Raw genomic sequence first — 27,979 nt, forward strand, 5'->3', positions numbered from 1 at the left:
TCCCTCTTTCCTCTCCTCCCATCTCTTAACTCACCCTCTCCCTCTGCCTTTGTCTCTCTCTACCTCACCCGTGCAAGTGGGATGTCTTAAAATATTAACCAATCTGCTCTTCATTTTTCAAATATCATAGAAAAAACACTGCTAAATAAGTCAGGAGCAAGGCCTGCCGGGTAGAACAGCAAGAAGGGGCACTCAAATAAACAACAAAACAACACAAACAACAACAGTGGGAAAAAAGAGCAGGGAGGAGGATGAGTGAAATCTTGTACTCTGTTTGCCAGCCTGGGTTGCTGCAGTGGCTGTTGTCTCTATTACCCCATCCCTTATTCATACCTTGATTTTCATTTAGTTTTTTTCTTCACATTTCCCCACTTTCAGACCCTTTATCTCATGTCTTTTTTAATATTACTTTCCCGAAATTGTTGATTTCCCTATTTTCCAGTGAGTCCAGCTTATTTGAAGTTTTAGACTCGGCTTAGTGGCTGACTGAGTCTTTGCTTCTATACCTTGGCAGTGCTGATGGCTGGTGGCAGCAAACAGCCTGAGTAAGACGCACTCCTACATGGCCTGCTTCCACCCTGTGTTTCCCTCTGTCGTTTCCCTGTCATAGTGTTAAGGCGTGGGCTGAGTTTGTTGGGGGAATCAGAAGTGGGTAGAGGGCATTTGGGGGTTTTGGGTGGTAGGGTGAGTGGATATTTCTCCCCCTTGTAGGCTGCCAAGCTGTGCGGCCTGCGAATGAGCAGATAAAATTGTGCGTGTGTGTGACTGTGAATCAAGAACTGCTCAAGCTTGTGTACAGAGATTTGTATGCGCCTGTGTTTTTGAGTGTATGTGGGTATTTGGTGTGTGTGTGTGTTGGGGAGACTGTCCTCAGAGAATAGTGCGTGGTGGTGGTGGTGGTGGTGGGGGGGTGTAGTGACAGCTGCGGGTGGGGTGGGGGGCTGACTGCTTGCTGGCTGATAAGGGGGGCTTCACATCAGAGACAGGACAAGGAGACTAATAATTCTGCAATGCAACACACACAAATACAGCGAAGCTCATAAAAGAGAGGCAGTCTGAGAAAAAGTTAAGGAAAGCTAGATAGGGCTGTGGGACACTGTGAGGAGATTTGGATTTTGTATGCGTGTGCATTGTAGAAATTCACTATTGAGAATAACAAAGATGTAAGTGTAGATGTGTGCATTTGCACTACATGTGAGTCACAAATATATAACAAAAAAACAACATATTTACAATGTATAGGTTGAGTAGTGCAAATCTGAAGGCAAAATGCTCCAATGAGTTTTTAACTCAGACATCTACTGACAAGCCTGTGCAGATAATAAAAACAAAAATCCCCTGGCTGTTGATTTCAATCTCTAAATCTTTCTCACTTCTTGAAATCATAACAAATAGCCAGCTGATGGAAGCAGCTATTAAGACAAAGTCTTCATGTTTCAGCTCTAGCATCTCTTTGCTATGGTGAAAACTGCAGGATGATATAGGTAAACCATTTGGAAGTATTTCATTAGAGTGTTGTCTGTTTTAATATGTCCAAAAAAGACAAAAACGACAACACCTGTAAACTACCTTTTTAAAACATGGGGAGTGTCTTTCTTTCACCTGTTATCTCCATCAATATGATTGTACACGATTACAGTGCACATCTTCACCTGCTATGACACTTGTTCACTTTTATTGTTACAGTTCCAAATGGAATCTAAATAAATTATTACTTTTGCCACAATATGTAAAATATGTTTATTTTTAAGGTTCACCTTCACATCCCACAAACTCATCTTCTTATCCCACTCAAATAGATGAAACCCCTCTCTATTAAATCTATTTAATGGCATAGCGTGTTTTTCTTCCTCTTTCCTGATGTAATAATAGTCCCCACCAGTCCTTAATTATTCATATTTTAGTAATACAATCCAAGTTAACGGTTCAAACATTAGTACATAATAAAACTCCCGAGGCTTCGCTTTTAATTTAATTCCTCCGTTTAAATTAATTTTGGGGCATGCTTGTGCTTTTAGCTTGCTCCTCCGCAGAGGGGAGGGGGCTGGGAAAGAGACAGAGGAGAGATGGAGGGAAGGAGGGAGAGACATGGAGGAATGCGGTCTTGCTCAGTTAGATGAATCCGCTGCAGGTGAAAGAAAAGCCATATAGGTGTTGTTGGGAACACTGAATGGTACAGAGCCTGATGGAGAGACAAAGAGAGAGAGAGAGAGAGAGAGATATGGAAATATCAAATAAAACTTAAGTTAGAAAAGGACACTACTGGGTAGACACAAGGATAAAAACAAGGACAAAAAAACAGGTTAACACTAAAGAGATTGGCAGCAGGAAGGTGAGGAGAGAGAATTAGAAAAAATAAGAGGTGTACAGGGTGGGGAGAGAGGAACAAACAGATGGGGATGAAGAAAAAGAGATTAGTGGTGGTGATGCAAGGGGGTCCCCTCTAAAGGCATGAAAGCACAATGAACCTCAGTCAGTCAAAGAGGCATTTCCATTCCTCTGCTCTCACCGCTCTATTAGACGGTGTGTGTCCTCTGTCAGTGCTGTGTGTGTGTGTCTGTCTGTGTCTGTGTATGTTGGAGAAGCAGAAGTAGAGTTTTCCCCTGCTCATGGTCTGACTATGTGCATGTGTGTGTGTGTGTGTTTGAAGTCAGTGTGGTGCTGTACAATAGTTTGGGTCCCAGAGCAATCCGCTTTTCTGCTGCGGAGACCAACCAGTCAGTGGTCTCCATTGATCTGCACCCCTTCACCACAGACACTCCCAAACCCCACTGTGTGTGTGCGTCTTTGGTTGTGTATCCCTTATTTTGTATGTGTGTCCACACATATGTGCACCCTTGTTTTATGATTTATACCATGCTTTTCACCAGGCCCTTATGCATAGCATTCAACATGGTATTATTATATTACATTTTCACTTTTGCATTTCATGACAAACGTGTTTGCGTCTACTCTGTAAGGTGTTTGCATGTTTTAGTGTCATGTCTCAGGCTGTGTGTATGCTTTCATGTGTGTGTGACTTTTTTGTTTTTTTCCTGTTGGGCAGTCACAGTGGGGTGAAGAAAGTCGTGAGGTGTGTGAGTGTGTGCAAGAGAGCAATTTACCCTCATTCCACAGCCATGCTTGGACTACCTATGCACACACACTGACACACACACAGTCGCACATGGCTCAGCTTGGCGGATGTAGGTTGTAATTACGGGACCCCCTGGCCTCTCTCTTTCTGTCTTTCTCTCTCTCTGCCCTGCCGACCTCTCCCCCCTTTGATCTGTTTCATGTCACCAGCTCTCTCTCTCTCTCTCTCTCTCTCTCACATACACACACACACACACACACCTCACTCTCCCTCACTTTTTTTTTCTCACCAAATCCACTTTTGTTTCTGTCTGTGCGTCCCTCCCTGTGTGTCTGAGCGCTACTTTTTGTTGTAGCCAGTGTGTGGTCTTTAATTCACACAGGAGCCTCTTTTCTGGACGGTTTGTTTTGAAACCTCTCCTTCTCTACCATTACATTGAACTTGATACTTAGCATTATTCCTCTTCTAGCTGACCGTGTGTGTGTTTGTTGGCATCAGTATTTCTCTTTCATTGCATTTTGATAAGTAAAAGCTGGCAGCTACTTGTCTGTGACATAAAAGCAATTTATGGAGTGTGTGAAAACTCTAACTACCAGTCTGCCCAGTCTGCTTTCATCTATTAGCAAAATCATAACGTATGTACGGTATGCTGCACAGGTTTAATCATTGCAGTAATGGTACACAGTGTACCTTAATGTACATCTTAGCATATCTTTATGTGTCTGCCTTGGGGAATTTCTCTTTCTGTCCCACACATGGTATATTTATGCATCTATCCTTGGCCTGTTTAATTTGTATTTCATATTTATTTGTCTTCACATCCTTTTCCCTATTTTACTTCCCTCTTTTTCCCTTCCTTATTTTCTCTGTCCTTGACCCTCAACCAGTAATCTTGTCTTGTCTTAAGGGAGTGAATGGTTTAAGGAGTAATTATCATACAGCACACACACTCTGTCCAGGTGGTCAGGTGGCTGACTGACTGCATATACCTATGTTTGTCTTTGTGTGTGCAGTTGTTAACATTTTCCAGGACAAAGTAATACACACAAGGCTAGAGGTGCTATACAACTGAAATCCAGTTTGTTTTTGCTGTGCAAGACACCCAAACTTTTAAATTCCTGCAATAATAGAAAGACTTGCACCTTCCCGATTTGGCTTTCATGTCATTGGTTTAGTCGTCATCAGTTAATGTTTGCATTTTGTGTATGTTTATGCATATTACTTTCTGGATGTAGTGAGTGTCTATCCCAATGCGCATTCTCCCTCTCCATCTCTCTTGCCGTCTGTGTCTCTAATCCCTGAGTGTGTCAGTAATGGCAGGTCCAGGTGTTCTGCTCAGCTCTGCTCCTCCCCTGGGGACTCCTCTTCAGTGTGTGCATGTGTGTGTGTATTTGCGGTTATTTCTCTCATGGGGGGTTTAGGAGTTGTGAGTAGGGGGCTGTCTAGGATCCCAATCTCCAGAAGGCTAGGGAAGGAAAGGGAGCGTTGGACTGGAGGTACCCGCCTCTCACAGCTTGCTCTTGGGCTTCCCCTGGGCACAGCCCCCCCAACAACTCTCCTCTGGGACTTCAGAAGCCCGTTGCCTCTCAGTCTCTTTCTCCTCTCATTTTCTACATTCATACTCTCTCTGTCTCACCTCAAATCCATCTCTTGGTAGCCTCCACTTTCTCTCTATATGGAGTAGCTTGGTTAAAAACACAGTTTGTGTGTGTTTTACTAACATATACAGAAATGAGTTTGCTTGTTTATCTGTGTATATGTGTGTAACAGTGTGTTTGTGTTTTGAACAGCAAGCTCCAGCTGCCTACATCACTTATTTATAGGTCCCACACTCATGTAGTGAATGTGGGAGGACCTGAGCGTGTCTGTGTGTAGGTGTGTGAGTTTTTTGTTGATACATCAATCACATCTGTAAGATGCAGTTTGTTTACAATGATATGCACACTACAATGTGAGGGATTCACCAAGTGCTAATTATACATTATTACTCACACGGTAGCACTAATAATGCTTTGAAAATGAGGCAATTATGTATAACTGTGTATTACAATTATATAGGTATTTCAGTAAACATCCAAGAGCATCCTTATGTTCATGAGCATTTATGAGCAAGTGTGTCTGAGTTCTTGAATAAGCAGTGAATTGTGTGTGTGTGTGCGAGCATGCACATATGACTCAGGTGAATGTGTTTCTAGGTTAGTGAGCGGTCTGCCAGTCCACCAAACCTCATTCTTATAAATAGATGATATAGCCGCCGGCATGCACACAATGGGATCATACCTCTGTGTGTGTGTGTGTGTGTGTGTATGTATGTGTCTTAATGAAAACATGTGTGCATATGTGAGTACTGTATGTGTGCGTTGGCATGGTTTTGTTGTTTATCTAACACTCTGCCTGACAGCTGGTTCTCATTTCTGAGTGAGCAAACAGCAGACAAGATGGACAGAGAGAGGGAAACGGATACAGGGAATAGAACCACTAACCCTCCAGTGTAGGTATGTTTAGATCTTGTTTTTAGTGAGAAGAAGAGATGAGGTAAATATTCAGAGGAAAACAGGATGCAGTAAGATAAAAGGCATGTTAAGAAAAAGTTTGAAAATGATGAGGAGAAAAAAGAGGGAAATGTGGTAAGAGGAAGCAGATGCCAGCCCTCCTCTACCACATGGTGTATGTTTGTGTGAGGGAGTGACAGACTGAGTGTGCTGTTGCATGTATGTTTGTTTTGCCACTTCACTGGTTAGCAAAATTAATGCCCATACTTGAGTGGAAACTTTTTCTAATACACCGTATTTCAAAGGATACTGAGCTGTGTATATTTTCAGGCTTATGACTTTGGCATCATTGATGTTGAGAGGTAACAATAAAGTATACAGCTAGTAACCAGTGACAGCACACATGCATCTGATGTGTTGCACTTTTGGTCTATTTTTCAAGTGGTTGCTTTTTGGTGTATACAGTGCTTTATAGAGCTTTCACCTGAAATCTGTCCTGGAACTCTAAAATAATATTTACTTGAAGAATCGTTAGTCTTGAAGACTGATTGGATTTCATTCCTCTAAATAACCAAGGTTGCTGGAATTTTTTTTTTTACATTTGACTTTCGCTGACCTCATTTTAGAATGTTGAGCTGTGTTTTGACATGTTTGATGTTTGTATACAGTATACTATGCTGTGTGATAGGGACAAACTTGTCATCTGCCAGCCCACTGTCCACCCACCCCCATCCTTAGCCCCCTGCCCCTAACCTTCTGCCCTCAAACACACTTGCACATGCACACAAACACACACTGCCCATATGGAGCAGTTGGCGCCCAAAAGTGTCCAAAGCAGCCGGACTGATTCCCAGGGCAGGAGGTGAGGGTCCCCACAGCCTTCATAGAGCGTGTGAATGCATGTGTTTGCGCGTGTGTTAGTCTGTCGTGTCCTCATGGGCCCAAAGCCCGGACAGACTGCTGAATCGTCCTTCCTAACTGTCCTCGCTATATCGTATGTGTATGATTGCGTGTGTGTGTTTGTCCCGACAGACTGCATCCCATGTGAGCTACAAGGACAGCAGCAGAGGACTGTGGGTCCTCCAACCATAGGCCAGGGTTGTGGTCATGTGCATATGTGTAAACTGTTTCACCCAGTTAACATGGAACCGTAGTGTGGATGCATTTTACAAAGCAGGATCCACTGAGAGCTCTATAAGAAACGATAATATCAGAAACAGGTCAGTTGTGACGACTTTATCTTCCGAATGTGAAAATTGTATTACAGTCTGTAGCAGAGTAAATTCTTTTTCCTACTTTTCCTCCTGCTACATTGGATAGACAACGCAACAGGTAGTTTCAGCCAAACAATCTGACTTGTCAAAGAAATGTTCCTACTGTGCAGTTCTCATAATGCATGGCAACCAGTAAGCTGTGCTTAGATTACTGGTTGCCATGTCAACTCCTATGGTAATCACAGAGCCAGGTAGAAATGTTGTCTTTGGCTTTTATTGTCTTGTCCACCTATCTCAGTGCACAAAGAAGTGGAATATCGCTTAATTTTGTTCTAGCCAATGAGGATGACATTATGGCATCTATTATTATTATGTTTTTTAAGTTATGATTTTTGCTCTCCATCATACATTATACCAAAATGAAGTAATAAACAGTCATCCAATACACTGTAGTAAAATAGATGTGCTACTTAGTGGCACACTTCCACCTCTTGAAAAGCGAAAAAACACACAAACTGTGCAATTTATTAGGGAAATAAAACTGGGATTTAGGCTGTTGCCCGTTGAAATGACTGTCAGCATGATTTTGAAAGGATACTGCAGGATGTTCTTTACAGAAATAAATCGAGTGCAGGAAGAATTATAACAGATGCAAGGTATCTTTGTTTTTCATCAATGTTAACTCAGTCATAGATATTGAATTGTACTCTTAATTATTTTTCATGTGTGCTTGTATGAGACAGTGAAAGCTAGAATAAGTGTGCTGGGCTGCCCAGAGTGAGCCAAGGGTGGAAGTTGTTTTTCTGCCCCCTGTGGTGAGTCTGGGGCTCTGTGTGTGTGTGCACGCCTGGGGCAGCCTGGGGCCATCGGAGGGGGCCTGGGGAGCAATGGAAAGAGGGATGAAGTGAGAGAGGGATGGAGGGGTAGGAGGTCAGTAGGGGACCTGCAGGGAAAGGTGCAGGTCTGGGCCGATGGCCAAACAGAAAGGTGGAAAGGAGATTAGATGGTCGGATGTTTAAAGGAGGCAGGAGGAGAATACACACATCATTTTTAGATATCAGAATGAGGCTTTCCTTGAAAAAAAGGGTTATATTAAGCTATTTACACTTGACCCTAAAACTTATGCTGAACTGGTGAATAATTCCTTTATTCTTTAACCTAAGCAAGAGTCTTATTTGCAGTATTTCATTGTGACAGTGAATTGCTTGTTTAACTTAATGGATGACTGTAATATCTATTTATAATATTATTTCACTTTTTTTCTGCATGTAACTGCAGGTAGTAGGCAATGTTAGCTCTTGTAGTAGCTGCACTGGGACCTGAAACCTTTTTGCTGCTACCAGCTGAGCTCCTTTGATTCAAACATCAAAGCAATATAAAAGACAGAAAGCATGACATACATGGATTGTATTTCCATTTCAGGCATTTAGCCGACACCGTTATCCAGATCAAACTAAATGATCTCATGTTTTCGAGCGAAGGTTCCATCATTGAGGCCATCAGTGTGTTCTTTTTACAACCTGTTGGCAGATGCCTGCAGAAATGTAGATATGCCATGCAGTATTTTTTTTAAATTGCTACATATGAAGATCACACTAGTCTCCAAAGTTTCTTTTTGTAATGGTTCTTTCTTATAAACTGCTCAGCTTTCATATAATTTCCCTCTGTGTAACAGTCATGACAGACATACCGAGTTTGGATAGGGGGCCAGTAGATGGGGGTGGCAGAAACATAAAGAGAAATCGATCAGCGTGTGTGTCTCTTCATTAGAGTGTTTCACCAAGGCTGTGTCCTCCACACGTTGCCACACTGTCTGGCCTATTAGAGAGACATGCAGGGAGTGTGTGTGTTGTTTGCATGCGTGTTTTTGTGTGTCTATCATTTCAGGTAGACTCAGGCGGTCCGTTTAGTTCCTTTCTGGTGTTTTACATTTTTTTTTCTTTTAGATCCCTGGGTTCTCCTGTCCTCTCCTCTCCTCTTCTCTCCTCTTTCATCCTGCCATCTTTTCTCTCTCTTCTGGAGTTCAGAGTCTGTCCATCTGGAACATCTTCCCCCCCTTCCCTCCCTTGGTCCCGTCCAGGCCGAGACACAGGGGTGAAGGCCAACACCAGTAGGGGAGAAACTGTTGGAGAGACGGGACAGAGGGAGAGATGTCAGTACTATAATGAGTAACAACATGAAAGGTGACGGAGGGAGGGAGTTAGGGAGGGTGGTAGAGGAAGAGAGATGAAGACAGAAGAGTAAAGGGACTGCTGAGGACAGAGGGAGGGAGGAAGAATAGAGGGAATGGATGGGAATGGAGAAAACTGCAGAGTGAGAGATAAAGCGGGAGCAGAGCAGTTGGGGCCCCGCGGTCCACTCCGCTCCTCTCGTTCATTTTCATTCGCCAGAGAAGAACAGAAAGGAGGAGGAGGAGACGGGGGTAGGAACAGCGTGTGTCGGCGTCCGCCTGCTCCCGCCTGCTTCTCTTTTTTTTTCAACACTTTCTCTTCCTCTTTTTTTGTCAGTCCCCCTCCCTCAACCATCCATCCTCCTCATCTTCTCTTCTCTCGAGGATTCTTCTCTAATTTAACTTTTCATTGAAATTTTCTTCGCTTCCCCCTCCCTATCCTCCAGTTTCTCCCAGTTTGCCATTCGGCCTTGTCTTGCCAGGTCCCCTCGTGGCCGACTGACAAAGGCGCCGTTAAAAAGCCGTGTGATCCTCCATTTTAGCGCCAGCCACGCTAGTCAGAGGATTAGGGCTCTTTAATGACGCTAATCTCTCCTCCCCTTCTTTCTCAACACCCCCCCCCCCCCTCAAAAAGTGATTTCTCCCTCTTGCTCCGACTGAATCTCTGTAGTTCAATCTACCCCTTCTTTCTGGCTCTCTTCACCCCACTTTCCCAGCATTACCATTTAACCGACTCATACTGGTGTGCCTCTAATGATCCACATGTGTCCAAAAACATTACTGTGAAGAAACACTTTGTTTTGTTTACTTACTCCCTCTTCTTCCTTTTTGCTTCTTTTCCAACACGTCTTTAAGAGTCAGTTTTTTTTTGTTCAGCTGCTACTGAAATCTTGGATCCAGTATTTGTTTATGTCTAGTGTTTGGCACTGTTGTTTTCTGTTTGTTCTTAACTAAAGCAAGTTTGACAAAGTCAAGAAAAAAGAGACAAAAGGTGAGAGGGTGCACTGCATCTGTATTTGAGACGGCATTGCTAATCTTTCTCAAGCTACACTAAATACTTGTGTCCCGTTGTGTGGGCAGCAGGGGGTGTCTGGATTGGCATTTTATAGCCCCACTGTATTTTTTTAAAGCAGTCTTACATCATGTGGATGGTGTATTTTATAGAACATTTCTGTAGACTGGCACTTGCACTGATAGGAAAACATTTCCATTGCCCTTATAATTATCAGTTATTAATTATTAATTTACTAAGCTGTGTGTCAGACATTTAGATTTTTGTTGTCCACATTAAGACTCTTTCAGAGTGAGCAGGAGCCACTTCAAAATAATAAAAAACAACAAAAAAAGTAATGTTTAAATAGTCAAAAATGAATCTTTGGTCTAGAAAATGGCAAAGAAGCTTCTTGCATATTGACTTTGGCATTATGTGGTTTATGTGGTAAAGTGTAGTCTAAATCTGACTACATAGCGACTAATATAACAATCAAGTGACAAACTTATTTGAACTACACAGCCCTGAATGACTGCAGATGGACTAAAAACCACCAACCTCATGTTTGTGGTGGTAAATGTTTGCAGGATTATAATCTTAATCTTATTATTAGGTAAAGACATTGACCTCTCACACTACTACTTAACACATCATCTACATTAATAGCGCAAGTGAGAGAACAAAAGTCGGAAAAAAAACACATTTTTTTGTAACCAATTCTTTTTTTAGAATGATCAGGATCTGTTTATCTTCCTCAAGTCTCCTGTCATTATTCATTTTGCCTTATTTATGTTTTCCCTGTGCACTCATTTTTCACTTTGTGTGCACAGCTCTGGAATGACATATTGTTTAATTTTCTCCTTTCACCCTATCACCACTTCCACATACTTCTTCACACTCCTTCCTTCCCTTCTTCGTGCTCTCAATTTATCCTTTTCTCGCTCTCACTTGCTTTGCTTCAGGCTTCATGTTGATATCTCTATTCCTTATATTTTCTTAAGCCTTTTTTTATTTTCCTTCTCGCTTCCAGTCAAATTTATAATTCAATGCGTTTACAGTTTTTTTTTTTAAACCCAGACCCCCCTGCAGAGTTCTATTTGCTCATCGCAGTGCCTACATTTTCCCCACGATCGATTCATCACAAGAATCTGTTTTCCACCCCCTCACTGCAAGTCATAATACACAGTAGACCAGACACACACACACACACACACACACCAAAGACACACAAGGCTGAGGTAGGAGTTGGTTGAGGTAAAACAATGTATGCTTTGGAGCGGTATCTAAAATTATCAGGAGGAACTTCTGCACTGCACATGTGTCTGTTCCGATGTGTTTGCATTACAGAAATATTGTGCTCGTAATGAATTTTGGCACACGTCACATCTGACTTTTTCCTCCCTCTCTCAATCTCTCCCGTCACTCCAGTTTCCTTATTTTCTCTCTTTGATTTGTTGCTGGCCTAGTTGATATATCTGTCAGATAAAAGCAAAGACAACCACGCTCCCATCTCCTCTCTCCTTTACATTTTTTAGGCAAATGCTAAATAGCTTCACTGTGCTGCTTCACAGAGCGCACAAAGAAGAACAGAACAATATCAAGCATTATTCAGCCCCCTCTTTTGTCGCTTCAAATCCATTCTGAAGTGTCTATTAAAGGAGTCGTGGCCTTTTTGTCGCCTCTGTGCCAGACTACACAGGAGGGGAAAAAGAGAGAGGAAAAAAGGAAAAGAGCAATGCATAATCTCCTATGTATGACAGATAAAGGGAGTGAATATCGCCATCTTTCCGCTCTGCTCTCCACATCTCCTAATCGCTTTTCCGACGTTTCAATCTGCCAAGGCCCTAATGAAAATATGATGAGGCGGATCTATGGTCCTTGGGGACGGATGGGAGGGGAGGGGAGGTGAGAGGAGGGATGGAACGAGGGATGGCTGCAGAGGGAGGATGAAGGGAGAGAAAATACACTCTGTCCTTATTTCTGGGCTCCGTCGGGGATACATAGTTCTTGGAGCTTTCTATTTAGATGTTGCTACTGCCGGAGTGTGTCTCTCTCTTCTGTTTCACTCTCCTGCTTTATCTCTGCCATCCTCATTTTCCTTCTGTATATGTGTGTGTGTATCCAGGATAAATGTGTTTATTCTTTTGTTTATATCCTCTTTTTTCTCATTTGAACTCCCACAGGCTGCTTCTCCCGCCTATTCCTTCCAAGAAGGATGAAACTTACTCTTAATCATTCTAATGCTCCCCGTTTTACCCCCACTTTCCCTGTCTGTGCTCACCTGTCTCTTTATTTGTAATCCTGCAGCTGTGTGCAGAACTTATTTGTATTTTCTTGCTGCAGATAAAAGACTGTTTCTTAAAAATGTGTTTCTTTTTTGTCTGTCTTCCTCTCCTTCAGATGGTGAGGATGACCCAGCGGGGCTGTCCTGGGTACCTTCATCACCCTCCAGTAAAGACGTGGCATCGCCTTCACAGATGCCCGACGGCTGCTGCGACCTTGGCATGGCCACTGGCGGTGAGGAGGAAGGAGGCGCAGGCCTGCCGTACCCCTGCCAGTTCTGTGACAAGTCCTTCAGGTATTAAATTCTCATGTTAGATTCCCCAAGCAGCTGAAGGTGCGACCTGAAACACACTGTATTAATGATGATAACGCCAATGTCATATTTGGATGTTTAGTCGCATCCTCATATCCCACTCATGAATATCAATGTGTACGTGAATGAGCTGTGTTCTCAATATTGCCATGGTAACATGGACCACTAAGGCAAACAGTAAAGGGAATGAGGTGAATACATTTCTCACTAACCTCTCCAGGGACTGACTCAAGACCCATTTTAAGAACAGCTGTCACACACACACACACACACACACCATAGAGCCATCATCATTATCCACTATTTTATTCATTCTGCCAAGCTGTCCTCTATATCATTCTTTGTATTTTTATGTAAAAATAGTTCATATAAACATAGTAAAAAGGAAAAAGGAGAAGAATCACTTTAATATTTTAAACCCATTTTATTATCCATGTGAATTATTGTTTATGATATTTACTATTTTAATAATAGTCTGCTTTTTTAAAACTAGTTTTTGTAACAAGTGGTCATCGTCTGTCTCCTCTTGGCCCCTCCCCTCAGCCGCCTCAGCTACTTGAAGCGCCATGAGCAGATCCACAGTGACAAGCTGCCATTCAAATGCACCTTCTGCAGCCGTCTGTTTAAACATAAGAGGAGCAGAGACCGCCATGTCAAACTCCACACAGGTAGGGGCTCGAAGCAAGCAATGGTAATGTGTTTCAGTGCTACCTTTCAGTTTTTTAGTCTTGTTGTCATGTCTTACGTAGACTGCTGAGCCATTATTAAACTTGTTCCTCACTCAATATGAAACTACATCTTCAACGATGCTAATGTCTGAAGTGGTAATCTCTGATCAATCTGTCAAATGATACAGGAGATAAGAAGTACAGTTGTCAGGAGTGTGAAGCGGCATTTTCTCGCTCTGATCACCTGAAGATCCATCTGAAGACTCACAGGTACCTGCTTCTAAACGTATTGTCAGCTAATATGTCTATAAATGGAGTTTGAATCATACTCAATGTGTTTTGTGACTTGCATCCAGCTCTAGCAAACCGTTTAAGTGCAGTGTGTGTAAGCGTGGCTTCTCCTCCACCTCATCTCTGCAGAGCCACATGCAGGTAAAGTTTTCACTTCTAATATCACAGCTTTTCTGTATGATACACAAGTTTAGCACTGCTTTTCATAATTCTTTTTTAATCTAAAAGAATCTAAATCAGTAATATACTACACAGTACCTGAGTGGAGGTTTTAGCTCAACTGAACATTTTTACAGCAATTACCTCCTTCAGACTTGACTGTCTCTTAATGTACCAGGCTCACCGTAAGAACAGAGAGCATCTTGCCCTGAGGAGTGAGAGAGATGGAGGAAAGAAAGGAGCAGGGGGAGAAGCTGACCTGGAGCAGGACCTGTATATGTGTGATTACTGCGAGGAGACGTTCAGCCAGACCGACGAGTTAGAGAAACACGTCTTGACCAGACACCCCCAGCTGTCCGACCGAGCCGACTTGCAATGCATCCACTGTCCTGAGATCTTTCTAGACGAGGCTTCACTGCTCACGCATATTGAAACACAGCATGCCAATCGCAAACACAAGTACTGGAGAGCTTTGTTTTGAGTTTTAAGCCACTGATTTTTATTAACATGCAGTGTTGGAATAAAAATCCACTCATCTTGTTCTGTATCCCCAGATGCCCTGTCTGCTCAGAACAGTTCCCCTCTGTGGAAGATGTGTACTGCCACCTAGACAGCCACCGTCAGCCTGATTCCTCCAATCACAGCGCTGCCAGTCCTGACCCCGCACTGGGAAGTGTGGCCTCAATGAGCTCTGCCACTCCAGACTCTAGTGCCAGTTTAGAGAGAGGCTCAACACCGGACTCCACACTGAAGCACAGCCAGAGTATTGAACGAGGACGCAGAAGAGGCACCGACACTGGGGAGGATGTTGGAATAAGTCTGGGTCATCAGGGTGGAGGTACGCCATTCACTTATCTGTGGTCTAACCTCAGAAATGCTTCACCTACCTGTTTGGATTTTTAAGTATCATGTCTTTCTCTACAGGTGGGGGAGGGAATTGGGGTAAAGTGACATACTCTTGCCCTTACTGCTCAAAAAGAGACTTCCATAGTCTGGCAGTGTTGGAGATTCATTTGAAGACCATTCATGCCGATAAGCCTCAACAAAGCCATACGTGTCAGCTCTGCTTGGAAACTCTGCCAACGCTCTACAACCTCAATGAACATGTGCGTAAAGCTCACCGTGCCAGCGGAGGAACTGTAGGCACAGTGGCAGCAGCAGCCTTTCCCCTGCTGCAGTTCACTAACGTCACAGCATTCCACTGCAACTACTGTCCTGACATGTTCGGGGACATCAACTCTCTGCAAGAGCACATCAGAGTGTCCCACTGCCTGCCCGGTGGGATTATGGCCGGATCGACCACATTAGGTATTTTAAAAAAATAAACTATGGAAGGGGATTCTATTGTATACTTAGAAAGTTCACAGTATAGGTCATTGATAAGGGTGTAGGATAAGTAAACAGCTGTTAAGAGAAAAATATTATAAATATCCTTTTCAATCATGATTCATTTTAGCTGTGATTAGACAGTGTGAGGTAAGGTCTATTTATATAGCACCATTTACACACAAGGTAATTCAGAGTGCTTTACAGAGGACAATTCACAGAATAAAAGCAACATATTATGACATTATATACTATATTGCAGAAGGGAACCATGCCTTCTTCTGCAACCAGTGCTCAATGGGATTCCTGACAGAGTCTTCGTTGACAGAGCACATTCAGCAGACACACTGCCCTTCCGCTACAGGCGGTGGGACTGCATCTGCAGGAGGTGTGGCCAAACTAGAGTCCCCTGTACTACAGGCTGCATCTCAGTCCTTCATGGAGGTAAGAATTAACCATTAAAAATAAGGTTGTTAATTGGAGTTGATTAAAAAAATGCCTGTTCACCTCCACTAATCAGTGGTTGAGCTGATTAGCAATAAGCTGGTTCCTTAATTAGGCAGTTTGAGTCTTGATAGAAAAGATTTTGAATGATTTTAGCAATGTTTTCTGTGATTAATTTTTTTAGTCATTGTGAGTAACTGCACAAAATGTGAGCCATTTCACCTCATGAACCACAGTTCATGCTGTGCTTAGAACACAATTAGAATCATGAGTTGATGTCACAATTTTCATTTGTGGGAATTCAATCACAGGCAGTGGACAACCTTGATATACAGTACACTAAAACAGCTACAGACTATATTTTCATTACATAAAAATATATGGTGTATAAAAAGTGTATAAAAATCTTAACAAAGTAAAGAGTTATTGTCTATGTCCAGGTTTACTCCTGCCCTTACTGCACCAATTCTCCTATCTTCGGCTCACTCCTCAAGCTCACCAAACACATAAAAGAAAACCACAAGAACATCCCCTTGGCTAACAATAAACGGCAAGCGAAGGTTGCTGACCTAAGCCCTGCCTCATCCGACGTTGAGATCTCCTCTCCAAAACGCCACAGACTTGGAGGGGACTCTACCCCGTCAATCGGGAGCAATGGGGATTATCCATGTAACCAGTGTGATCTGCGGTTTTCAAGTTTTGAGGGTTTCCAGGTTCACCTCAAGTCACATTTGGAGATGCTGCTGAGGCGTCAGTCCTGCCCGCAGTGTAACAAGGAGAACTTTGAATCCCAGGAGGCATTGCTTCAACACCTGACAGTGCACTACACCACAACGTCAACTCAGTATGTGTGTGAGAGCTGTGATAAACAGTTCTCGTCAGTGGATGACCTGCAGAAACACCTGCTGGACATGCACACGTTTGTCCTGTACCACTGCACTCTTTGCCAGGAGGTCTTTGACTCCAAAGTCTCTATACAGGTAAATGAGTCAGTTTCACAATAAAAAGTAGTTTGTCAAAATCTACGTTTAAGTGTTTTTATCCCAAATTTGCAGGTGCATTTGGCAGTGAAGCATAGCAATGAGAAAAAGCTATTTCGCTGCACAGCCTGTGCCTGGGACTTTAGGAAGGAGGCAGATCTTCAGCTTCACGTTAAGCATAACCACCTGGGGCAAAGGTCAGGCCTTCCAGGAGGTCTTGGTGCAGGTACAGTACACCTCTTGTTGGATCTTAGTTTTATTTTAAAAGTAAACCTGAGTATTTGGTAAAAATAATAGCAATAGAATGAAAGCAAACATCAGTACTGTAGCAAATTACTTGGCAGTGGCCTTATAGGATAGATTGAACTTGACTTAGCATGTGTAAATTGAAGTGTGTCTCACAGGACTTAAGCCCCGGAAGTGCATTTTCTGTGGCGAGACGTTTGGAACAGAAGTGGAGCTCCAGTGTCACATCACCACACACAGCAAGAAGTTCACGTGTCGGTTCTGTGGCAAAGCTTTCCATGCCATCTCACTGCTGGAACGACACCTGAGAGAAAAGCACTGTATCTTTGATGGTGCCAACATCACGGGCAATGGAGGTGGTACAGGGAGCAGTGGGAGTCAGAATGGGACACCCAATGGGCTGGCCCAGTCCTCCAAACGAGGAGGAGGAGGAGGAGGAGGAGGAGGAAGTGGCAATGGAAGTTCAGTAGGCGGTGAAAGAGCAACAGTTGTGGCTGCTGAACAAGCTGACTTGCAAAACATGCTGCTGAAGAGCAGTGTTGTGGGAGGAGGATCAGGCCAGGGAGGAGATGCAGCCAACAGCCATGAGGCAAGCGGGGGTGAGGAGGAGCTGGATAATTCAGAGCCTATGTATGCCTGTGATATCTGTGGAGCAGCCTACACCATGGAGTCCCTCTTGCAGAACCACCGACTGCGTGACCACAACATCCGGCCGGGAGAAGATGATGCTGGTAAGAACGGACTCTGTCATTAAGTGTGCTCTTAACTCATCTTTATTTTATTTATGACTATACATGACAATTATACATACCAGGTTCTCGAAAGAAGAAGGCAGACTTCATCAAAGGAAACCACAAGTGCAATGTTTGCTCCAGAACTTTCTTCTCTGAGAATGGGCTTCGTGAGCACGCTCAAACGCACCGTGGTCCCGCCAAACACTACATGTGCCCAATCTGTGGGGAGCGCTTCCCCTCTCTGTTAACACTCACTGAGCACAAGGTACTGTGTCATTTACTGCTGTCAGTCTGAGTGTCTGTATATCCTTTGAAATATCAGTGCTGTGTAATTTAGATGTTTGCAGAAAGTCCTCGCTGGTATACCACTTCAGATGTCTGTTGAAGCATTTTTTTGTTTTCTGTTTATGTTCCTGTCTTTTGATCCTGGGACAAAGTGGCTTTAAATTTACAATTGAAATATATTAAACTGTCCTAAGAGAAGTTATCTCTATTGCAGCAAACGGTTATATTAACGGTATATGATCAAAATACGATTATTTTGTAACGATTAGGATTTTTTCTAGATTCACAGTTATTGATGATTCAATAACCTATTTGAAAAATACGTCTTTGTTAATTTATCATTACACTGATCATTCGTGTTTATTCCTTCACTCCAGGTGACACACAGTAAAAGCCTGGACACAGGAACCTGTCGGATCTGCAAGATGCCCTTGCAAAGTGAGGAGGAGTTCATAGAGCATTGCCAGATGCACCCTGACCTCCGTAATTCCCTCACTGGCTTTCGCTGCGTCGTCTGCATGCAGACAGTCACCTCAACGCTAGAGCTAAAGATCCACGGCACCTTCCACATGCAGAAGCTTTCCACTGGCTCTGCACTTGGAGTAGCTGGAGGAGGTGGTGGAAATGGAGGGGCAGGTGCTGGGAATGGCTCAGCATCTTCATCCCCCAATGGGCAGTTGCAGCAGCATAAGCTGTATAAATGCGCTTTCTGCCTAAAGGAGTTCAAAAACAAAGGCGAGCTGGTGAAGCTGGATGTCAATGGCCTGCCTTACGGCCTCTGTGCTGGTTGTATGAACAGGTAGGCAACCATATTATCACCTCACCAGCTGTTGTTACCTGGTTAAGGCAACAACGGCTACTTCTGTCAAAAGCTGTTAACATACTTTCTGCTAAAGCTTAGGTAGTTGTGATCATAGAAATCCTCTGAATTAAATCAAATGCTCAATCGAATTAGGGGCACGAATGGCCAGAGTCCCAGTCAGGGAGGAGCAGCCACGCCTGGAGAGACACAGGGAGAGAAGGCCATTACTGGGCTGAGGTGTCCAGAGTGCGGGGTGAAGTTTGAAAGCCTGGAGGACTTGGAGAGTCACGTCCAGACAGATCACCCAGAAGTCAGTCCTGAAACCAGCGCAGGAGGGAAGAAGGCTGAGGCTTCGCCTGCACCTAAGGTGAGATTACATGTCATTTGATAGGTGTAAATCTGAGAATAATATTAATAACAAGGAAAATAGTATGCCTCTGAAATGAGTGTATTGCAGTCGAGTAGCTGAAACATTCCACTGTTTGGTGTATAGATATGTCCAGCACTGCACTTGAAACTTGAACCGCATTTAACAGATGGAGACATTTTCAGGAGTGATAGAGACTCCTGCTGAACTGTATGTTTGCATGAGGTGTGTGTGAAGTGTTGTTGCGTATGCTGCTGTTTTTGTGTCTGTAGCTTGCATGCATGTGCTGATGTGTATGTCGGTGTGTGTCAGCTGAGCCCCACTGGGTCCTGCGGCTGGGGCGTGCTGAGGCATTGTGGGAGCTGTTCGCTCTACTTGATATTGACAGTCAGGCTCCCCGGGACCTGCCGCGTGTCTATGTGTGTGAGAGTGTGTACTTGCAACTGAGCGTTCACATGTGTGTCTGTGTGTTAGAGACAGTTCCTAGGGACATTCTGTCTTACCTGCACCTTTGTTTCTGCTTAGTCTAACAGCACAAAGCAGACAAAGTAGGATTTCTGAGTGTGTGTGTGTGTGTGTGTGTCTGTGTGCGCCCATTCCAGCAGGCTGGAGCAGCAGAGAGATAGTGGAAGTGGGGCCTTTGTGTATTTTGTATGTGTTTGTGCATGAGTGATCGCTATGTGCTATGAATGGATAAGCAGAGCCTCTGCTTCTCTCTCTTTGTTTCCATGTCTCTCATCCTTGTTTCTGTGGTTCTTTCTGTATTTCTGTCTCTCTCTTGTCCTTTTTTTCTTCGCCATCCGTCCCCTCTCTTTCTGTTTCAGTGCTTCCACCCTTAATCTTTTTCCTGTTCACTCACTCCCTTATTAATTTTTCCCTCGCCTTCTCTGCAGAGGTTCTACTTCTGTGTTTCCTTTTACCAATTCTCCCTAGACTTTCACTTTAACTTCTGAGATGCACATGCTAAAGACTGACTGCACAAGTGCAATTTTAAATGCAATTTTAAAAACTAAAAATACATAATTTTATATATGTATATTTATGCATATTTTTTTTCCATTTTTGAGGTTTGGATTTTTACTTTCTTTCAGTATAAAGGTGTTTTTTTTAAAATTGAATATGTTTCTGTAAGCTCTCATATGTTCAATTCTTTTTTTTAACTTTTTCTTGTTTTTTGTGTAGTTGCAAATTAGTTTTAAATGTCAGAACAATCTGAGCAGATTTTCTTTATGTTAATGTGTTTTGGCGTTTGTGTGTTTGTGTTATAGAAAAAGACCTACCAGTGTATAAAATGCCAAATGACGTTTGAGACAGAGAGGGAGATCCAGATTCATGTGGCAAATCACATGATCGGTGAGTGAGGCACATTATTTTTTTCTCTGTGTTTGTTGTTTTTAAAAGTCTGTGTGTTTGTGTGGCATCTGGTGTGATCCTGTGATCATCTTTTTGCACTTTGGAACTTTGATACAGTCCTCCCCCTCCCCCACATGCTTGATGTACCATGAATGCACTAGCACAAACACAGAGGTGTGAGACGGACAGGTGAAATGAAGAGCGTTTTTTTTTTTTTACTTGGAGGCTGTGTGGACCAGCTGTTGTATGATTTATCACATGGTAAAAAAATTATAGATAAAACATTAGATGTTATACATTATAACAACGCAACTGACAGTTTATATAATCCCTCCTAACATGAATTGATTGCCCAGTTACATGAGTGGAGCATGTTAAACACTATATTTTGTTAATGATGGTTACATATGTCTGGCCAGCTTTACAAGATAATAAGCATACAGGATACAGAAGTCACATTATCATCTGTTAGAGGCTGAGAAAAGGTCATAAAATATGTGTGTACACATTTGTAATTGGTGTATGTGTTTAACTAAAACCTACCTCCTCTGTAATTTGGATGTCCTTTTTTACAAGCTTCCCCTGTGACAGTTTTTTTCCGCTTGCTACCAATTTGCTGCCTTAGCATCTCTGTCGTCATGGAGATTAACGAGGTGGACCTGCGAGTTGTTCTGGGGAGCAAATGCTCTGCACCCCACACTCCCAGCCCCTCACCAGACCTGACAGGCAATCCCAGAGTCACTGATGTACTCTGAGGTGTGTGTGTGTGTGTGTGTGTGAAACAGAAGTAGAGTTAGTGTGTGTGTGTGTGTTGCTGTCTGGAGACATTTGAAGAGAGGGTTGAAACACAAGTACAGCTGGAGAAACTTTTACTTCATTCCCTGGTGTGCAGCCCCGCCCCCACTTACACAATTTGAGATGTGCAAACACAACCTGTCTTACATATTCACACATGCCGCATAGGAACAAGAACACACACTAAGTATGGTTTCTGCTATTTTTTTTACCTGCTGTTTCTCTGAAACGACCCCCTTTCATTTTTGCTGTACTTACCCTCTTCTTTCACCTGTCGCACAGTGATCCATCTACTGCTCCAGTCTCACTCCTATTCCTACATCCTGAGAATCCATCCAGTCAGTCAGTCATTTTTCCCAGCTTTTCTGCCATCGTTCTTTGCTTGTCTAATATATAACTCATCCTACCATCCTCCACCTCTCACATATACACTCACACTTCCACACACACATCCCCACACTGGTGGCAGTTTTGGGTTAATTAACGTGCTAATTGTGTGAAAACCTAGCGCAGATTAATTATGAAATTGAGGCAGATTATTTTTAAGAGCTTGCCCATTTCCTATTATTACATTTCCTGCAGCCCTCTCCTCCCCCACTCCTTAACAAAGAAACAGATTGATCTTATTTAGTATCAAAGCAATGATAGAGAGACAATTACTCGCTAGACGTCACATGTCATCTTTCTCTCTTTAACTGTAGGTCTCAACACATCTGTGATGCACAGTTTGATGGTGCCAGAAATATCCAATTTTGCAAGCTATATTAAAATACATATAAAAAAGCTCTGGCTTGACTGAGGAACTATCAAGAAAATTCTGTTCATTTCCCATTGATGAAGTTGAATGCATGAACTGCAATTTGTTTCAATCAGGACACACAGACAATGTTAATAGAATGGATAAATATTAAGAAAACAGGATGTTTTTGAAAGTGAGATTGACTTCTTGAATTCTTGCATTTCTACAGCTTTCTCTGCAGGCCGGCCAATGCTTACAAAATGTTGTTCCCTCATGCTTTTCTCCAATAATGTACCACATTATCATGTTTGTTAAAGTGTTACAGCCTCTCTGCCACTCTCATCAGAATGCACATGCACACTTTATCATTAGCTCTCACTTTGAATAACTGTTCCACTGGTAGGTGTGCTTGTGTCACTTCTGATATTGTCACATGGTTCAGTGAAACACCCTAAGGCATTAGACAACATCTGTCTCTGTCTCTGAGAAGAAAAGTCAGAAGGGTTAACAGGTTTCTTTATTGTCAACCGATAAATACGAAGTATTTATTTTACTGTCTCACAAACCTGTTAGCATTATGTTGACAGTTTTGACTGTCTGGAGGAGCAGGGAGGGGGGGGGTTCAGTGGCTAATGGAGTCCAGTAATGTGATTGTCACATCGCTCCATGGGTAATACACGGTGCACCCCACGGTCCTGTTAATTACGCTGTCAGAAAGAGAAAGAGACACAACATACAGGCAGATAGTGGAAGAGAGGGTCAAAGTGAGAAGTCTAGAGAGGAATCCGTGTGGCACCGAGGAAAGATGCTGCTTTATTTGGCCCCAAGCTATCAACAGTGTAAGAGACATTTTTTACTGCTTATTTCTTGTCTTGTTTATAAAACAGTAAGTTATTTAAATAACTAACTTGAGCTTGTGCCAGGTGTTAGCTTAAATCTGTTTTTTTTTGTTTTTTTTTTAAATGTCACCTGAAAGAATACTTCTAATCAGGTGCTAAACACGGTCTTCTTCAGTAGAAACTCAGGAGAAAAGGGCTGTTGTATTCATTTCTGCCTCAAAGGTACAAAAACAACAGTGCCCTGGGCTTGACTTTTGAAAATCAGTTAAATCAGTTGAAGGAACTAACACTAAACTCTATAGATTTATTTGCACATAAAATTTGGACAAAGTCTAGATTTGCCCTGTCACAAATGCAGCCCACAGCAGGAGACTGTCAGTGACCAAAATGTTCTTACAAATACTTGGATTGAGAGCATGTAATTCTCATCGGTGTAGTGACAACAATATTTCTGTGCTCACCAGAAATATACTGTATGTGTATCTGCGGTATCCACAGAAAAAAGGAAAGAAATAAATTAATCTTGTGTTACATAATTCAAAAAAGATATACTTAAAATGATGTTAAGTCAGAAATTAGTGACCTGCTTGCAAGACTTAATATTTAAAATGGGGTCCCTAAAATGCCACTGGTTCTCAGCCTCATGTTCAGCTTTACTGTGATTGTATAGTCACACCCCATGTGTGTTCCCGCTAGCCTTGGATCTTACACAGCACACAAGTTAATTAAAACACTATGTGGTCAATGCCCTGCTCTAGAGGCATAGGAGAAGACTGAGAGAAAGAGAGGCACGCCAGGAGAGAAATCATGCAAGAAGGTTGAAGGAGTAAAAGGAAATTAACAGTTGAATTTCTATCCATCATGGTTTGTTCTCCATTCGGCAGATTTGATTTATTCTGGTTCTGTATCCACTATAGGGCAAGAAGTTGTGTAGACATGTGTGGATTGATCTGCCTCTTTGTGGTAATAATATTAGATAGATCAGAGCAGGCATGCAGTTTTGTACTCTCTACCAACCCTAAAATGCCACCAAAATGGCCCCTGTGGCCTCCTAAGGTGCTGCAATTGGTGTTTGAGTTACAGTGAATGATTGTGGATTCGCACATGAGGCCCGAGATATGGCAGAACTACAGCTTAGGTAGTGAACAGAGAATATTAGAGTACAAGAGTGGTAATGTCCACACTTCACACTGTTAAAACACACATTCACACACAGCCTTAGTCCATCTCCCACACACTGAGGAGATGGTAGAGAGAGGAATTGAGTTATCCATTTTTGCTTCAGGTAGTAACTCGCCATTTGAGATTTTTAACAAAAAAGCCTAAAGGCATGTATATTGTGTATTATGTAGGTACATCTAAATGCGGTAACCTGCAAATGCCATGCAAAACGTATGTAATATTTAAAGGAGGCATAATAAGTGAGCATTTAGATGAATATTCAGAGAAGTGCACACAGCTAGCCTCTCTTTCTCTGTCTTTGTTTTTGTATGTGTGTGTGCTTGTATGTTGGTTGGGGGCAGATCCCACCTGTGCATGTATGGGTAATCACAGAGCAGTGTGTGTTCAGTTTTCCTAGCCCCCGACAATGCTAAGCAGGTGGAAGAGAGGGAGGGAGGGCTTGGAGATGTGCAGATGAGAAGAGAATTTAGAAAGACTTCATTTGTGTTTGGGGCTGGGCACACTTGGAGAAGGGGAGGGGACTTCATAGGAGGAGAGTTTGCAAAGGGGGGGTATAAGAGAAGACAGAAAAAAACAGAAGAGGCAGAGCAAAAAGGAGCATGACAGTAAACTTCAGGGTTTTTATCTTGATGTGTGTAGTTGCTTAGCTGTGGCTCCGAGATCATGAAGGGAGGCAATAGTCCTATATTTTCTACTGCCTTATAACTTGATTTGTTTCGTCTTTGTATCGGCCACTGATTGTATATACATATGTGTTTGTGTGTATCTTCTTGGATTGCACCGCAGCAGCGACTTTTGGCAGCCTTTATTGTTTTCTGCTGTGCAGCTGCACATCATGAAGTTCCCTCGCTGTGTAATAGTGTGAGGTGAAGACAAGATTCTCTGTGCAGCTAAATCTGTGTGTGTGTGTGTTCGTGATAGGGAGAAAGAGAGAGAGTGTGTATGTCTGTCCTGGCCTGTGTTGGACCAAAAACGTCTGTACTATAAATTACAATCAATAAATATGCAAATGTATTATTGTAACAATTTTGGTGGTTTTGGAGTGAACCACTCACATAAAAATGATTCATTATACGTTTGAATGACCCCTCCCAACACACACTTCAGCCACACACACACACGCACACACATCCCTAAATAAGGTCCTTGACAGCGTGTTCTGAGTGTTGCATGCAGCCACTAATGCTTTACTAATCACCTCAGTCTAGATTTCACAGCATGAGACCTCACTTCTCAAACACATGTAACCACACACACACACACTTTTCTTTCTCATACACACACACGCACAATAGAGCCACACTCAGCATGCCATCTTCCCTTTACATTGGTTCTAATCAGGGACCAGTCTGCAATTAACGTACTGGCCGTATTGCTCACTTTGATCTACCAGCAACACGACACAATGTCCTTGCTGTCTTCATGCTCACACCTGCCAGAACCATTATTGTCCTCTTCATCTATCTTCATTTCTTTGCCTCCTGTGCTTCCATCACCACTGTAGCCTTAAGCTGCAGTAGCATTAAGCAGCTAAGTCAACCTAATTATAAGTCTGTGTCAGGGTGTCACTGTAGTTATGCTGTATAGCTGAGTGTTTAGGAATATTGTATAGCTTCACCTAGCTTTTTGAGGTAGCAGCACTGTTCTGTCTCACTGCCTGCCCATCAAGAACAGAACTTTTCATTCAAAAGTGAGCTCATTTGTCAATAATACTGCATTTTACCTCCTCCCCACACATGCATACACACACACCATGTTCACTATACGTATTACTAATCCTGCCCATTCTCTCCTCCGCTCTTCCCCATCCCCACCTGCCTATTGGATGGCCCGTAGAGGAGCCCACCTGTCGGCAAGGTTTGTCCCCTTTCTGTCTCCTTAGTTTGCACTATGAGCAAGGCAGCACTGTTCTGTCTCACTGCCTGCCCTTCATTATAAACATTACCCTGCTTTTGAATATGTATAGTATTCAATTCATGTTTTTCTTTGGACATAAGAGCAAATTACTGCAAATATGCAAAACCCACATTGCATGGTGTGGAGACAATCTAGTACTCAACCTGGGCTTAAAGAAATTACTGTGCCTAATATAAATAGCATAAAGTCGAATTAAAATAAATAATATGGGAGAATTTTAGTAAGACACATATTAGGCAAATCTTTGCACAATTACCCCTCACCTCAGTTCTTCATTCACTCCAGTCCCTGCTGCTAGCTGCATGCTTCATTGTCCTTCCCACCTTGTACGCATCACACACATACACACACACACGGATGCCTTGGAGGTATCGAGTGGCCACTCACCTGGATCTAAGTGCTCCCCATGGAGTGTGGTGGCTAATGATGTGTCCTCAGCATGAGCTTTACTTACCTATTTACATCAATGCACACTAATAATTGTAGGTAGCCGTCCTCATGCACATTCTTCACATTTTGATAATAGTAGAAGAGGGACATAAGTTTAAACTACTTGATTTTTATTGGTCTGACACATGGTTGGGATTTGAATCAGTTACTCCATTTTATTGCACTTCAAAAAAATGTAATCCTTTTCCTGGAGGTCCCAAAATGAAGCTGTTCACATTGAACTTAAATCACTGACAGTTTAACCTTTCTGTTTAATGGTGAGTTTATGTGAAGAACACAAATATTTCATGGTGCTCTCTGTGTGGTATAAGGCATTAAATAGGATCAGTTGGCTTTCATTTTGCACCTGGAGGTTACATTTGTCTGGTAGTTCAAAACAGTCAACCTGCAATCAGCCTGTCTATTAGCCTGCAGTCAAATCTGTGATGCGCTTGACTAGTAATGTGGGTCCGCTGTCTAAGCAGCTGTCCCACGGGCTGCGGCTGAGCCGGTGTGTGTCTGTGCACACATCTTTTCTGCGCTTCTAAGTGCCCCAACCCCCCTTTTTGATTTTACACATGCGTGCAAACACACACCTATCCGTACGTATGTGTATGTGGAAGTGAGCTGGGTCTGGTGTGGTTACTTTGTGTCACTGAAGACTTAATGAGGCGAATAAGAAGCTTTTAGAGTCAATGGAGTTGGATAATGTGGTTGAGGAGTGCTCACTGTGTGTGTGTGTGTGTGTGTGTGTGTGTGTGTTAGTCTTTGCCACTGGCTAGCAACATTGCTGTTCTCTTCTGCCCTGCTGCACCTGAACTAATAAGATACAGACTGCTCTGCCTTCTCTGCTGTTGGTGTCTACACTAGTGCTCTGAAGTGAAGAAATCACATCACTAGGCACTGTTATTTTTCCTGCGGGTCACCAGCCATATTGAAAACTGATCTCCTAGCATTCTACATGAGATATTTAATGTTAATGTTTTTTTCCCAATTTAACTGTATGTTGAATAAGTGAATAGTTTGTCAAATTGTTAAAAAAAATCTTCCATGAAAGAACACCGCTAATCCTGTCACAGGCACAAGTGTCCCATCTGAGACATTTTTTAGCACCACTGGCAACAACATGTCACCTCAGAGGACTCAGCTTAAATCTCTACACGCTGATGAGTTCCTGTCTGAAGCAGTAAAAGCTACTTACACACCTTTCACTCACACAGCACCTCCCTTCAAACATTCTACTTGCACATGCTCTCCTTCCCTGGCAGTACTCATTTTTTTATACTACAAATGTTCAGACCTTTATTTCTGTGTCAATGATTCAATCAAATATGATTTTATTTTTGTTACAAACACATTGGATATCCACACAAAGTAGGAATTTAAATGCATCCTATTTTTTTAGACTTTTCTATTTTTACCTGAGAAAAGCCTCACAAAGTTACTGTACTTAAAATTAATGTTGGCCAACATATTCCATATTTCACATTATGTCTTCACAGGGAACTGTAATAGTAATAAGTATAAGAAGACAGCTGATTTTGACAATATGTGTATGGATGTTGATCTGCGCTGTGATGGTATGAGCATTTGAACAGATGACAGCAACCCCTCCTCCTGCCTTCTTTCCCTCCCTCTATCCATCCTTCCCTACATCCCTTCCTCCCTTCCTCCCTCACCACCTGGAGCCAGCGAGCTGTGACACCAGAGGGAGGAAGGGAGTGATGATGAAGGGACAAGGGACTGAGGAAAAGAGGGGGAGAGTGGGAGAAAGGGGACCACAAGATGTAGAAGAGAGACATGTTTGGGAGGATTAAGGATGAGGCGGAATAAAAGATAGAGCAAGTTTTAGTTTGGGCAAAACTAAATTGATTATTTTGCAAA

The 27,979-nt window shown here is 42.7% G+C and overlaps 1 protein-coding gene across 1 annotated transcript in view; it reads left to right on the top strand.

Moving 5' to 3' along the window:
* Positions 1 to 27,979, top strand: part of znf423 (zinc finger protein 423) — a 112,704-nt gene that overhangs the window by 37,640 nt on the left and 47,085 nt on the right. The window contains exons 4-18 of the mRNA XM_028408405.1: positions 12,344 to 12,521; positions 13,083 to 13,207; positions 13,396 to 13,477; positions 13,564 to 13,639; positions 13,836 to 14,116; positions 14,212 to 14,495; positions 14,582 to 14,965; positions 15,246 to 15,427; positions 15,868 to 16,407; positions 16,483 to 16,633; positions 16,812 to 17,384; positions 17,468 to 17,652; positions 18,050 to 18,471; positions 18,628 to 18,841; positions 20,110 to 20,194. Of these exons, the coding sequence (XP_028264206.1) occupies positions 12,344 to 12,521; positions 13,083 to 13,207; positions 13,396 to 13,477; positions 13,564 to 13,639; positions 13,836 to 14,116; positions 14,212 to 14,495; positions 14,582 to 14,965; positions 15,246 to 15,427; positions 15,868 to 16,407; positions 16,483 to 16,633; positions 16,812 to 17,384; positions 17,468 to 17,652; positions 18,050 to 18,471; positions 18,628 to 18,841; positions 20,110 to 20,194 (3,762 nt within the window). The remainder of the gene's footprint in view (positions 1 to 12,343; positions 12,522 to 13,082; positions 13,208 to 13,395; positions 13,478 to 13,563; positions 13,640 to 13,835; positions 14,117 to 14,211; positions 14,496 to 14,581; positions 14,966 to 15,245; positions 15,428 to 15,867; positions 16,408 to 16,482; positions 16,634 to 16,811; positions 17,385 to 17,467; positions 17,653 to 18,049; positions 18,472 to 18,627; positions 18,842 to 20,109; positions 20,195 to 27,979) is intronic.

This window comes from Parambassis ranga, chromosome 6, assembly GCF_900634625.1.
Source record: "Parambassis ranga chromosome 6, fParRan2.1, whole genome shotgun sequence".
In the NCBI taxonomy this organism is placed as follows: domain Eukaryota; kingdom Metazoa; phylum Chordata; class Actinopteri; family Ambassidae; genus Parambassis; species Parambassis ranga.